We start from the raw sequence: 13,804 nt of genomic DNA on the forward strand, positions 1-13,804 counted from the left end.
TTTTACCCATTACAGAACACTCCTTCAATCCCCTTTGGTCTCTTTTCACGACGCTTCTCGCTCTTCTCCTCTATGGGCACTCCGGCCGAGAGCACGGCAGCGGAGTGGCGCTTTTGTCATGTATTATAAAGGTGACCTCCCACCTTCGAATGGAGCAAGCACCTCTTTCCCCCAGAATCTCCCTTCGAGTGTCATTCCCCTGTCGCGCGTGAGCTGTCGCCTCCGCCCGCCTTCGAGTCAAGTATAGAACCGCCCGCGAGAGCGCGGGCACGAGCACGAGCAGTAAGTCTAGTCGAACAGTATATTAGCTTAAGTATTAGGTTGTAGGTTTTGGCCCTCGCGGCGTCTCTGTAACTAGAGTTCGCTGCTCGCGCGTTCAAGTTTCTTTTCCCTCGACGACCATATCCCCTCCTTCATCCTACCGCACCGACGTCGACCCGCGTAAGCCGAATCTACCTCTACAACGGGCACGAGGACCTCGTCAGGCTGGGGGTCGGCGTTCTGAGCAAGGTTGACCACCCATTCCGCCGAGCCGAAGGGCGAGCTCTCATATAGATCAATCCAGGGAATGGTGGTCGCCGTGCTCGGGACAAGAGATTTATTCCTAATGACGATTCGAGCTCGATTGAAGGCCGAACCGCAGAATACATACGACTTACCAGGTGACGAGACCTTGTTCCCCAATGGTCCAAACGGATTGTGCGTTGGGCAGAATTGGGGATGGGGCGTAGTCATCTCGTGTCGATAGCCCCGCACTTGTCGGGGAGGCATGAGCAACAGGCGTGAAGATACATGCGATGGCGGCAGAAGTAGCGAATAGCGTGGAGAACGATGCAAACATCTTTGAGAATGTTGGCGTTGAGTTTTCAGACTCAATCTCCTCGGAGATCGAGCTTCTTGTATACCTTCGCGCACCTTCGGTAATAGGAGAATTCTTGCCAAGTCGTTACAAACGCCGATGTTTGCTCGGTTAGCGTATGCGATATTGTCGCAAACGGGCATCTTGCGCCGCTGAACTTTGCGCGGCTTAGTGAGATGCCATCGCGCACTCTACCACGAGGTCACTGGAAAAACATTGACGGTAAGCGGCGAGGAACACCGTTAACGGATTGGCAGTGAGGCCTGCACAACCCTGAGCCAGCCAAGAGGGACGACAGGTCATTCGTAGAGAAACACCTCCGTCGACTCCGCGCGGACCACGTGAGGTACAGAAAACTTCGTCATCGGAGGTTCGCCCATTCTGCCGATAAGTCCCGCTGCGAAGGGCTCAAGGCCGAGGGTGTCGAGTTCGTGTGAAAGAAGATTCAGTAAACTCGTCTTCACATGAGAGTAATATGATTAGTGGCCAGGAGATAGTGTTCCGCAGCTCCGAGCCAAGTGAGTATGATCTGCGAATGCTTCTCGGTAAGCACCCACGCATGAGTGATCGAGAGAGAGCTGAAATGACGGCCAGCGGGCATGCTCAGCCAGCAGACAAACGACCGGTACAAAAGTTGCATTCATGCATACACTAACAGCTGCTCCTACGGCTGAGCGGGCATCTAGTCCGGGAGACATCAGCCCTACCAGTAGTGCCATGGGCACACCTGAAGTGAACACTAGAAACAGTATCGTGTGAGTGCAGGTCTTGTTCGCAGGGATATGTTGAATTTCATAGCGGAGATAGAAACCCATACAGCGGATAATCGATAAGAATAAAAACCAGTAGTTGGAGGAGTTTTCATCGCACCCGGACTGAGGCTCTTCTGAGGGGCGATAATGGATTTAATGCATGCATATGGGCATAGCTCATGTATTTTATGCAATGGAGGAAAGTTAAAGCGACGTGTTCGAACCGCGGAGTATACAGGGGACATGGCATATACGTGCGATGGGACACTTCCCGGGAAACCAGAGATGTGGCACTTATGCCTCCGATGTCGTCTTCTTCGTGCGCTTGACGGCGACGGTGTTCTCCCTGGAGGACCAGACCTGATTATTCACGCTCAATCAGGCCTCAAAACTTGTACATACCGGAAGCCATTCTTGAAGCGGCGAGAGACGTGCTTGAGGTACCGCATGCGACCGGTACCAGTGGTTTTTCGGCGCTTGGCCTTCTGACCCCACTCGTACGACCGCAGCTTAGCACGAGGGTAACCACACTGAGCGCATTCTACAAGGGGGGGGGGGTCCAACGAATTGAGACGTGTTCAGTCAGATCGGTGTCGAGATGTGATCGTCGCAGAAGAATGAAAACCGCAAGGTGAGTGTTTTCTGCTACGATGAACGGGCCCGTAATACACACCCTTGTGCTGCCTGTGGAACGAACGGCTGCTACACCGGCGGCAGATAGTGTGGGACTTAGTGTGCCGCTTACTATAGAGGAGGATGCGCGTTAATAACAGCTGCTACGCATCCGACAAGAGCACGCACCCAAAGGATGTGGTACCTATGTGCCATCAAGGATCCGTCTCGTCAACTCAGTTACAAGTCGTTTGCGCAGAACGCACTGACCTTTCGTCTAGAAGAAGGAAGACAAGTTAGCATCAAGTATACAGCCATTTGTGGCCTGGGCAGCCCAAGGGACGCCTTGGCTTCATCCGACATAGGTTCGGCCCATCCACCTTCAAGGCTCCACCAAACTGTTCCTTTCAGCCTCCCAGCTTGCACTCCTTCGCTATATGTCTCCCAGACAGTCAAAATTCGGGTATACTCACCATAGTGTCTTGAGGATTTCACGGTTGCCGATGCGATTGGTAGTACACACACGTCTAAGGCGGCCTGTTCTGGATGCTGACTAAGCTACCATACTTGGTGGATTGTTGGCGCCCTGTTAAGCACGTTGCCCTTTCGCTCAAACTTGAGCTTTCCACTTGCGGTTTTTATGTTGATGATTATCGACGGCATATGCTCATACCATTGCGTCTCACGACACTCTTGCTCTGTTCTTGCTGAAAGCTAAGCGCCACGATGAACCCGTTTCACTATCCTGTCGCACCTCTCGAGTGCGAACGTCCTCCTTACACGCGGTCCGTACGATTGTCCTAGAAATTGCCTTTTTGATTGTTATACACGTTTTTCGCCACGTATGATTTTTGTCGCCGGTGTGCCACGAGTGGGTTATCTCACCATCCTGAGGCTTCTTTCTTTCCACACAGTGCCCAGGTTCGCGGTGTGTTTCCGGCTGCTGGCGACAGAATGATCAGCTTGATTTACTTCCTCCTCATGGTTCATGGTTAGTCCACATCGTGGCAGGCCTCCAGGCACCACATGCCACATACAACGTGGTGTAGTAGTACTGTCGACCCATCCTTTGCCAATGCCACATGTGTGAGAGACTTTTTGTAGACTTAATCTAGCCACGCTTCCCCCGCTTAGTCGATACTTTGATCAAGACGTACGCTAGCATACCATACCTTTGAATTTCTTCGTACAATTGGCTTCATCAAGCAGGACGAACAATAATCATCTCAGCAGGCGAAAGTGTGTTAAACGCAGGCTTAAAGCAGTGGCTAAATGGGCTTACACTGCATTGCACACAGTTATAGTACACCAGATTGCATCGCATTCTCTGATGAGTAGTTCGCCTGCGTTTCACTCCGTGATAGTGTTTATTGTCGGACGCAGTTCCTGAGCCGCATTATCTTCCAGGTGAATGATCGGAAGATGTCTTTTGACGTGCTGGATAGATTGCTGTTAATGAGGTCGTAGCGGCCTCCGCAACGAGCATGGGCCATCCGAGCCGCAACGGGCGGTGCGCTCTCACAGTACGCAGGAAGACGTTTTGAGCATTCACTCTTCTTTCCCCCCAAAGGTGGGATTATAACGGCATATCAAGGCATGTGTATGCGAACTGGTTATCGTCCTGCAGGAAGATGACAGCTTTCTCAAGATCTCCCCGACATGCGCCGGACATGCTACAGACCGGTATTCGTGCGCACATCGGATTAGTAGTAGTAGGTTTTCAGATAACGTCGAGTCTACTTCATTAAATTCTTGGCGAGACCTGATTTGCGGTGTACCACGCAACCGTGAGTGCCATCCGCAGCTCGATTGGAATCCCATCGCTCTAAGGTCCGGGCTGGTCGTCGTGAGCTGACTTCCGTTGCTTGCTTCCATTCGTATCCTTTATCTTATCGCTTCCAGGTATCAGTTTCAGGATCTCGAGGCTTCAGCAGAGGGCAATCAAATGATTGAGTATCATCGGTGGGAATAACGATCCGGCTACCGTGTCGAAAGTGTTCTGGATTACAGCACTCCTTCGCGCCTACTCAAGGGAACATTCTAGTAAAAAACGACGCGGAGCAGTCTTTTCAAGTTGTGCATTGTAATCATTTAGAATGAGAATGCTCAGATGCTAACCACTAGCCTGAAGGAGCCTGTGGGTACTTGGTCCTAAACAGAGTCTAAGTTTTACAGGTACCGAGCGTGTTATCCGTGACGCGTGATGCGCGAAAGCTCCGGATCGCCTTTGTATATTCCTTGCTCTGAACTGTAATTTGACCGACTGTTGGTTTCCCTTACCGCTGCGCACAATTCATTCCTCCTGTCCTCAATTGTCTTGCAATAAGATGTGTAACTGATGCGTTTATGCATCCCTTGCGCGGCAAGCAAGCTGCCTACACACTCCTGTGGCACCGTAGCGGTCTAATGCACGCAAGCACGCCTTGAACAACGTTGACAATGCGGGCCTAGATAATTCGCCGAGTCGGTCGAGCGCCGTTGGGCGTTTGATTAGACGCCATGATTTCAGAGATTAGATTACAAATTACGCGCGATTATTTAATGCGATAAATAGAAATAACTCGACTGTGATTGGCTAATGTCTCCCAAGCTGATAATCTCCCGTTATCTCAGCTCGAGTCCGCCCCTTCCCCTGCACATTTCTGAACCTCCACCACCACCTACTCGACGCGCGCCACGCCACTGAGTGAGGCCACTCAGAGACGTGTTTTTTAAACCTAATATCTTCCACTTTTTTGTATCTTTTATCTAATCACAACCCTCAATCCTGTCTCGGCTCGAGGAAAGAGAAATAATGCCCGCAGTCATGCTGCAGTCGCCGGTCGTAGACATGCACAATCCTGCACTCGCATCACTCGCAAGACTGCCGTTCAACGGCCAGATCCAGTCGCCACCTGCATCAGAGCACCCTCGTAATGAACCGCCGAATGGTGCACCGCCATCTCCCTCGCTGCTTGCAGCCATGCAACGGGTGCCTTCTGCGCCCGGTTCAGGGCCCTATCCGATCGACCCCGCCCTGAGGGAGAAGAGCACCGAGAGTATTGACCCGACACTGGCGCAAGCTTCCAACAGCAGCCCTACGATCGCACCCGCGAAGCCACCTTGCGCGAACTGTGGGGCCCACTCGACACCGCTCTGGCGTCGTGATGGGGAAGGGAAGGCAGTGTGCAACGCCTGTGGTGAGTGACTTCATGTATGACCTTGGCTCCGGCTTCGTTTCTTGGCTTCGTGAGGCGAACATGGCGGCGATACTATACCTCTCGTACGCCACGTGGATCTCGCACTTGGCCAGCCGAGGCAAATCGTATCGAATCCTCGCGTCGTGTCCCCCTTGTCAGCGTGTACTGCGCGAGGAGAGCTGCCTTAAACAAAGTTTGCATTGGTTTAGATGAGGACATGCGCTGCACGGCCTCCGCTGTGCCGGGCACCTTGCGCCTCACTGGATGGCTGATTGTTGGCGCGTTTCGCTTCTCCATCTTCCTCTTACTCTAACTTTCAATCCCGCGCGTGCCTGCCGCCATCGTTACCATACTTCTGTCGCCGCATCAACTGATACAATACTGACGCATGTCTTCAGGTCTCTACTGGAAACACAAAAATATGCCTCGCCCCTCGACTCTCAGCCGTGGTCAACCAGCTGTTGCTCCTGCAACACATCCTGACGCCAACGGCCAAGCTGCCTCTGACGTAAATCTTAACAACGGTGTTACCAACGGCGGTGTTCACCAGAGATCCCCCGAATCTCCTGCGATGCCACCTCCTGCAGCCCCTTCCTCGGCGGCGTCTCAGCAAGGCCAGCCACCAGCTGGTCCATCGAAGGAGCAAAATAGCTCGTCTGGGCCCGCAAAGTCTCACCCTGCTGGCACTTGCCCTGGCGATGGCCGCTGCGACGGCACAGGTGGTACTTCCGCCTGTTCGGGCTGCCCTACGTACAACAACGCTCTTTCGGCGATGAACAACCCGGCTACTACCGCTCCGGCCTCGAATAGCGAGCAAAACATCTCGCAAGCTCCGGCCGCTGCTCCAGAACAGCCTGGGGGGGCGTCGACGCCCGAGAGCGGCTACCCTGGCAAGGTTCGTATCAAGAATCCGCTCGGTCCTCTCAGCTGCGCAAATTGCGGAACGAGCACGACGCCTCTATGGCGGAGAGATGACGTGGGGAACAACATCTGCAACGCTTGTGGTATGTCTTGGTTTCTCTTCTTCGGTTGCTCCGCTTGTTGTATCGCCGGTGGCCGTTGTCGGTTGTAAGCGGGCGCTTTTTCCCCCATCACGTGGCAGACGCAGCCGCATCAACTCGGGACCCAGAACATGAACCCATCTTATCAGATAGCCCATCCTCTCACCTGCCGCTAAGTGCAGAGGTGCGTTCGCCGTCGTCGTCAGTCGCGTCTTGGGCGATGGGTCTGTCGCTGACACCCTGCACTTGATATGTCGCCGTTATGGGTGTTCTAGCATATCTATCCCGTCATACTTTTGGGCTTGGCCGTGTTTCCTCTGTGTTACCTTATCGTCCTTGTGTGCGCGATTCTGACCCTTCTTCGTTCTTTTTAAGGCTTGTACTTCAAGCTTCACGGCACTCATCGCCCGAACTCGATGAAGAAGACCGTTATCAAGCGTCGCAAGCGCGTTCCTGCTGCGTCAGGTGGATCGCCGAGCGGACAGGACCGAATGACGGATCAGGCCGCGGCTGCGATACTCGCGAGTGTTGGGCGTCCGCATGCCTCACAGGCAGGAACGGAAGAGAGCGCAGAGGAGGCCGAGGGTCAGCCACGTAAGAAGCGGGCAAGGAAGAGCAAGGCTGACAAGGAGAAGGAGGCTATGGAGGTCGACGAGGAGGGTGAGCAGGCGGCCCGTCCTGCGAATGCCAGGGCTCGTAAAGGTACGGGTCGTGGAGCACGGAGGGGGAGCACTAGAATGTCTGACATGCCTTCTCATGGCTGGCCAGAGGGTCCTGCGCAAGGCGAAGCTGGACCGTCCACTGGTCACGGGCAGGACGGTACGTGCTGATATCTCAGGCTTGATCTCTGCTTTCTAATGCAAACTCTAAGCAGTCCGCGGCATGGCCTTCCCTCCCAACCCTCATGGCGGCTTCGACTTGCCACCTCTGAACGCTGCCGTTGGTGATAACGCATATGGCATGAATCCGCCACCTCCATTTGCTCGTCCAGGTTCCGCTGGCTTCCAGGCACATCCTCCAAGCAGGACACATTCGCCGTTGGCGGGTCCTGGCGTTACCCCACCCTCGGCGCCATCATATCAGCTCCCATTGCCGGTTCCCACGCATATGCAGGCGTACCCTCCGCACTATTACGCAGGACCACCGCCCAGCGGGGCCCCCGTGCCAACGTACGTGGACCTCGAGCGCCATTTTGCGGAGCTCGAGCGTGAGAAGCGTGCTCTGGCGGAGCTACTTGAACGCACGGACCGCATGATGTTAGGCCTGCGGCGTGCCATGGACGAGAGCCGGATGCACCCACCCCCGTCGGGGAATGGACACCCACCTGCGTCGGGCCAGCAGCAACAGCAGCAGCACCAACACTCACAGCAACATCACCAACCCCAGCAAGCACACTCTCAGCAGGCCCACCAGCCACAACAGCACCAACCACCCGCTGACGCGGTCCCGCTTAACCGCTCCGCAAGCTCGCAAAGCCGGGAAAGCGTCTGGCCAGTGAACCCGCCCGAAGGTGCCAAGCGCGATTGAGCGGTTTGTCTGTCATATCTATGCTCCATGCCTTCCTTTTACCATCTTCCTGCTTGTTGTTCGTGCCAATAGTAACTATCCTCTATCCCACTATCTTTATCCCACGCCCGGGAACACTTATTTCAGCTGGCAGTGCCTCTCGAACATTATCGAATGGTCTATTGTATTAGCGTATACACTGGTGGCAGCGCGTCGCGTTTGGTCTTTACTATTTCTATGAGCTTTTATGTTTGGTTGCTGCCACGAGCTAGTCTTTTTTCTTCTTGCATGCAGCACTGTAATATTACGGGTTCTAATTTTTTGTCATGAGGGTAGCGTAACATGGGCTTTTCTTTTTATACCGTGTGCTGAGGCCTGAGAGGCCTGAGATTTCATGTCGTTTCTATAAAATGCCGAGATTATCTTGACGAATATCGTGCGAGAGTTTGCACATCTCATCGGCTCTCCTACCCACTTGAGGCTAGACCTGCGCAAGTGCCCTGTTTTTTGCTGGCGTGTGTACACAACAATCGCGTACCGCTGGAGCCTCTGACCGAGGTGAACCTGCAGCTGATTCTTCCTGAAGCACAAGGCAGCGGGAAGGCGACGGTGCATCTAATCTTATCTGAGACACGCGATCGACCGACGTCAGTACCGTGTCTCGAATCTAGGCGCGCAAGATTGTGGTAGTCGCTGTCCTACGAGGCGACGACGACGACGACAACGACGAGTGAGGCTTGCGCGACGTGCACGACACCGACGGCTGCACAAAGAAGAGCTGCGAGAAGGCCGAGAGATCCTCCCGCGAGCCTCGAGGGGCGGGCAACACATGGGTGAGTGCCTGGGGCCCTTGCGACCGTGGGGATACTGGGTTTTCACGTGAAAAAAACCATAATTTGCTTGATGTCCTCATTAGCAGGAGGTCAATCCTCGACTTCGACGTCCACCTCCTTGTCGTCCCTCCCCTTCCGCACGTCGCGCAATCGACAGCGATGGACACCGTGATCGAGCATCCCGCTCTCGAAGACCAGGACGAGTCCGTCCGCATCGCCGTTCGCGCCCTCGGCGACATGCGCAACAGCGTGCACGCCTCCCCCACGACGTGTGAGCCAGGCCTCGCGATATCCCTCGTCGGAGTACTGATCCCGTGTGTGTACGACAGCGTTCCAACCGACCCCCGCGCTGTCCGCGACGTCGCGCTCGACTTCGCCCTCGCTGCCCGAGGAGGAGCAGGCAGACTTTGTGTCGAGGGTGTCGACCTTGCCTCTCGTCAATACGGCGCTGCGAGCATACGAGCAGGGAAAAGCCTCTTCCAGGGTCGTCAAGGTGCGCAGTCTCCGTCATGTGCCTGTGTCTCGTGCTCACCACGTGCATGCTCGCAGTACGGCGCGGAGATGATGGAGTCTTCCGTCAAGACGATCTCGCGGCCTGTCATCGAACGGCTACCTGTGGGCCAGCTCGACGAGTTTGCGTGCAGGCAGCTTGACAGGCTCGATACCTATCGTCGAAAGCAGTCCCCTGAGCGTGGACGTCATCCCGATGCATCTCCCGATCTTGCCAACGGAGGCTGGACGTCCGCGCTCCGCGATATATCGATCGCGCGCGGGCGGCGGCGGGACGCGGAGAGAGAGAATGAACGTGACAGGGACGCGAGCATGACTCGTGGCGATGGTGCGTGGCTTGCTTGATGATCTAGAGTCTCTCCTCACGAATGTCTGTTAGATGCAAAGGTGACGAGCATACACGAGTTGAGCAGTCGGACGCCCACTCCAAGACAAGACGAGCGCGCAAATGCTGAACAGCAGCAGCAAGTCGTACAACGAAGCCGGTGGCAAGCCGTGCTACTTGAAGCTGGCGGTATTGGTGCAGCTGTCAGTGAAGAGAGCATGCGAAGGCTCAAGTACTGTCTGCAATGGCTGCAGGTTTGTCGAAGCACATATTTATCGCGTATATCTGACTTATATTCACGCTAGTACGCCACTGCCCACATTGATGCCCAAATACTAGTCCTACGCGACTTTATCGCGTCTCTGCAGCACTCTACCTCCTCGTCGACAGCCCTGGCTGCTCCGCTAACCGAACACCATCTACAAACACTAACGATCATTCGACGCGACGTCGTGGACACTATCCGACAAGTCGTCGACGTCGTTTCCAAGTATGCCGGCGGGGCTCTGCCGGAACCTGCGCGGACCCGAGTACGGCAGTTTATCTTGTGCTTACCACAACGTTGGGCACACGCTGCACCAGGCCCTCTCAGTGCAACGGCAGCTGCCGCGTCGGCGAATGGATCAGCGAGTATGAATGGGTCGGATGGCAAGAAGGACGTAAGTTCGGGTCGGGGCAGAGGAAGGACTGCTCCGTACACCTACGGCCCGGGGGAGGCTGGACCATCGCCTCGGTCTCGGCCAGCCTCACGAGCAACGTCACCATCGTCATTGCGCACACATCCTCATGGTAGGCAGGGTGCCAACGGTGTAGCTGTTCCTACCGCTGGTGCGGCAGCACAAGCCGCGCAGAAGATTCTAACGCTCGCGACCGAGAGCTTAGATATGCTCAGGGCTGTTACCGGAGTTTTCAAGGAGAGCTTGGACAAGGCCGATGCGTACGTGTGTACATCATGTCTCGTAAGCTTTTCCTGACATACCCGCAGATGGGTTGAGCGCCTGCGCGTTGTCGGTCTCCAGCGGCAGTCATCCAACGCAGTCTCCTCTCCGCCTCCAACACTACCACCTCCGTCTTCTCTCACCCTTCACCAGTTGCAATCTCTGCCTCTGGATACCTATCGTGACCCACTCCCGCCAATCCAGTCGACACCAAACTCGAGTCGTGCGCACTCTCCCGTGCCATCTTTTGCACAGTTACAGCTCCCGCCGCTTGATCCGGCGCTGATTGCTGCCTCAGGCTATGCCGCACGTCAACAACAGCTCAATGGCCGGGGCGTGCTACGGCGCGAGCCGCACAATGTGCGCGGGCCCGAGAAGGAGTTTGATGCACTCACGCTCAGCTCGGGCTCTGCCTCGGCCGCGAGCAGTGTTCCGCCAAGCCGGTTCACGACGCCCCGCATGCAGCCGCTCAGCCTTAGTCCTGATGGCGATGGTGGAGGTGGCAGCTTCTTGCGAGACGACGAAGACGTGCGGCGGCCGATAAGCGCGGAACGGGAAGTGCCCAGCAAGTCCGAGGGTACGGGACGGATGGACATTGACCGATAGCGCGATACCCGGCCCTGTCGTGGTGCTTGAGCCTGAAGCGTGTCACCGCTACAGTGCTGCTGATGGTTTCTTTATTTGATGTCTCCGTTTTCTCTCTCTCTCTCCATTATATCATACACCTTACGCTACACCTCCCTATCTTTCTATTTCCTACTGATTCATGACCTCTTGATCCTCTGCGTGGCCCACTTACTGAATTTTTCGTTGATATCTCAGTGCTAATTTCCTGGACCTTTCTGGTTGAGGGCTTGCTTGTAGCTGTGTTGCTCCGGCTGTTCTTATTTAGGCGGCTTGCTCTTGTACAGAACAATATCTGGTACTTGTGTCCCATATGGCTTCTGGGTCTTCGAATATGGAGATTGTCGAAGACGTTGGACATCGAAAAGTTGACGCCGTGGACTGGCGCCGGCCGATGGTCGTTGGTTGTTCTGAACCTGGTTCAATCCTAACCTTTACTTGCACGAATTGTCGCGCATCAAGTGTCTATCTGCTTGCAAAAAGCCCCTTCTTTGTGTACTCGCAGACGTGGCAGGTCCCATTGCCAAGTTCGCACTCTGTCGCGGTGCTGACGAAAATCCTTTGATCCCTAGGGATTGGCACGCACTCTAAGATCTTCATCCTTCTTGCAATTGTGCCCATCAAACGGCCTGAAGAGCCCACACCTATTACTAAGATTCGGGATGGTCGTCAAGCCCGGTGGTATCGGCGCCTTGGCTGGCCTTGTCATCCGCGTGCGCCTCGATACCGTGCTGGCAGCCGCGTGGCCATATCACTGTATTCTCTGGTCGAGAAGCCGAGGAAGAATGAACTTGCGTTGCGTGCCTAGGATTTAACTTCGCAACAGAGCCGCGCAATAAGCATTATGCTCGCCTCGCCGAGCGTCAACAGAAAATTTGAAGATCCCCGGCGGGTCTCGTCGCCAACTGGGACCCTTTGTCAGCTTCTTGCAGATCTCTTCGGACGATGTCATCTGACTTTCCCTCTCCAGATGGTTCGTGTGCTGGCTCGCCTACGTATGCAGTTAAAGCAAGAGATGTGTGTATGTCACCATTGCGCTGCTGCCAGTGTATTACAAGCTATTGAGTTTGCAGCGTTACTCCTGACCTGCGCAAACGGTGCGCACCGTATTCACTTTAAGGAGCAAAAGAATGTCTCTGTGCCCTGCTGATGCGCTCACGAGCTCACCACACGACCCCATTCTCTCCACTGAGACGTCGGACGTCGCTTCCGGGACCGAAGGGCGCGACAGCAACGCATCGCCGCCGAACCTCACTTGGCCAGAGCCCATGGTCATCCTCTTGGCGAGCGAGCATTCCAGCCCTATGAAGACGACCAACCGCTTCTGTATTCAGCAAGAGCTATGCCCGCGTTCTAGGGTATATAAGACAAACCCTGGCAGAGCAGAATGCAGCATCACTCGAAGTATGTCCTTCCAGCATAGCGAGTGAAGGATGTTACAGCTCTTGCAGAAGCTCTTCATCGCGTCTGTGATCGCCCTCGGGGGTATGTCCCCCAGTGTTATCTCCGCTAAGCCGAGCTTGTGAAAGGGCATGGCCGTGCGGGACACGTATGACCCGACGCCGACGTACCCCACTGCCAGCACCGTATGGACCAGCGGCGACATTGATGGCGTCTCTTGGTGAGTGTCCTAGAATGACTCATAAGATTTGGTAAATGCTAATCCGTACCACATATCTTCCAGGGACGCGTCCCTCGTCCCATATTCGGCTTCTAACATCTCACGTATTGACCTCTACCGCCTCGTGGGACCAGGAGATGACCAGTTCGTCACTAACCTCACGAAGAACGTCGACCCACGCAGTGGCTCGATCGCATTCGCTGTGCCTGATATCGAGCCTGGCGACAGCTATTTCATCTCAGGTAAAGAATTTTCTTATTATCTGTTCAGTGTGAAGCATAGGCTGACAATTTCTGGGAGTCGGCGGCATCGGTGGGTCCACGAGCGCGACATTCCAGATCCAACCCCGGGACACAATCCCAGTTATCCTCTCTCCAGATGGCAGCACCGTGTGGACAATCGGTGGCGAAGGTACTATCGTCTGGTAAGCGAACCTCTGCGCGTTCACAGTAGCTAATGCACTAACGGTGCGCATTGCAGGGATGTGAGCCAGCTCCCCGAATGGCCCGGCCCGATTAAATACTTCTTGCTCTTTGAAGATCCTTACTATGATGTCGGCGTCCTCGCCAGCAACATCGACCCGACTCTCGGCAACATCACGGTCCAAGTCCCAACGAATATAGTCCCTGGCACCTACTTTATTCTTCGTACGTTGTCCATTGATACGATGTTGATGACTTAACGCTAAATCTAACACGATTTGCAGCCGAGGACGGCTACCAGACTAACGTGAGATTTCAGATGTGGCGCAATAGGGATAACGAGATTACACTTGCTGGAGTGCTGGTACTGCTAGTAGTACTGACAACTCTTGTACTGACAGTCCCAGTTTACTTCTGGACTTGTTGTGACAAATGACCGACGTCCTTCCGAGGACGAAATTGCCGTTAATCGAGAATATTCAAATCTCTCTATGCCTAAATAAGAGTGTTAGAATGCTTTATAGCTGTGTGCCGCCTCCGAGTGTAAATAGCGCGTCAATGGCGTGGGTCAGATGCTTACGTAAGACGCCAGGCTGTTCCCGGCATCCCGCGTTTGTGCTGA

At 54.7% G+C, this 13,804-nt stretch overlaps 5 protein-coding genes across 5 annotated transcripts; 3 read left to right on the forward strand and 2 right to left on the reverse strand.

Moving 5' to 3' along the window:
- Nucleotides 1-191: 191 nt before the first annotated feature.
- Nucleotides 192-983, reverse strand: PHACADRAFT_213962 (uncharacterized protein; the record flags this gene model as incomplete). The annotated part of the gene is made up of 3 exons (XM_007401339.1): nucleotides 660-983; nucleotides 428-604; nucleotides 192-288 (listed from the first exon to the last, which is right to left on the reverse strand). Exons 1-3 carry the CDS (start codon nucleotides 839-841, stop codon nucleotides 192-194), a joined length of 456 nt encoding a protein of 151 aa, XP_007401401.1. The 5' UTR covers nucleotides 842-983.
- Nucleotides 984-1,643: 660 nt separating this feature from the next.
- On the reverse strand, nucleotides 1,644-2,718 carry PHACADRAFT_264819 (uncharacterized protein). The gene is given in 6 exon segments (XM_007401340.1): nucleotides 1,644-1,957; nucleotides 2,014-2,152; nucleotides 2,285-2,355; nucleotides 2,413-2,430; nucleotides 2,682-2,686; nucleotides 2,697-2,718. 6 exon segments carry the CDS (start codon nucleotides 2,697-2,699, stop codon nucleotides 1,906-1,908), a joined length of 288 nt encoding a protein of 95 aa, XP_007401402.1. The 5' UTR covers nucleotides 2,700-2,718; the 3' UTR covers nucleotides 1,644-1,905.
- A 2,267-nt stretch (nucleotides 2,719-4,985) lies between these two features.
- PHACADRAFT_264823 (uncharacterized protein) lies at nucleotides 4,986-8,232 on the forward strand. Its single transcript, XM_007401341.1, has 5 exons — nucleotides 4,986-5,402; nucleotides 5,801-6,406; nucleotides 6,779-7,105; nucleotides 7,172-7,222; nucleotides 7,278-8,232. Exons 1-5 carry the CDS (start codon nucleotides 5,054-5,056, stop codon nucleotides 7,928-7,930), a joined length of 1,986 nt encoding a protein of 661 aa, XP_007401403.1. The 5' UTR covers nucleotides 4,986-5,053; the 3' UTR covers nucleotides 7,931-8,232.
- A 645-nt stretch (nucleotides 8,233-8,877) lies between these two features.
- Nucleotides 8,878-11,310, forward strand: PHACADRAFT_264826 (uncharacterized protein). Its single transcript, XM_007401342.1, has 6 exons — nucleotides 8,878-9,013; nucleotides 9,072-9,235; nucleotides 9,292-9,580; nucleotides 9,632-9,831; nucleotides 9,883-10,514; nucleotides 10,563-11,310. Exons 1-6 carry the CDS (start codon nucleotides 8,902-8,904, stop codon nucleotides 11,119-11,121), a joined length of 1,956 nt encoding a protein of 651 aa, XP_007401404.1. The 5' UTR covers nucleotides 8,878-8,901; the 3' UTR covers nucleotides 11,122-11,310.
- Nucleotides 11,311-12,072: 762 nt separating this feature from the next.
- On the forward strand, nucleotides 12,073-13,274 carry PHACADRAFT_178832 (uncharacterized protein; the record flags this gene model as incomplete). Its single annotated transcript, XM_007401343.1, has 5 exons — nucleotides 12,073-12,543; nucleotides 12,591-12,760; nucleotides 12,824-13,002; nucleotides 13,061-13,184; nucleotides 13,241-13,274. Coding segments are annotated over exons 2-5 (426 nt in total), but the record flags the coding sequence as incomplete, so codon positions are not given.
- Nucleotides 13,275-13,804: the final 530 nt, after the last annotated feature.

The sequence above is a fragment of the Phanerochaete carnosa genome (genome assembly GCF_000300595.1).
Source record: "Phanerochaete carnosa HHB-10118-sp unplaced genomic scaffold PHACAscaffold_12, whole genome shotgun sequence".
NCBI lineage: Eukaryota > Fungi > Basidiomycota > Agaricomycetes > Polyporales > Phanerochaetaceae > Phanerochaete > Phanerochaete carnosa.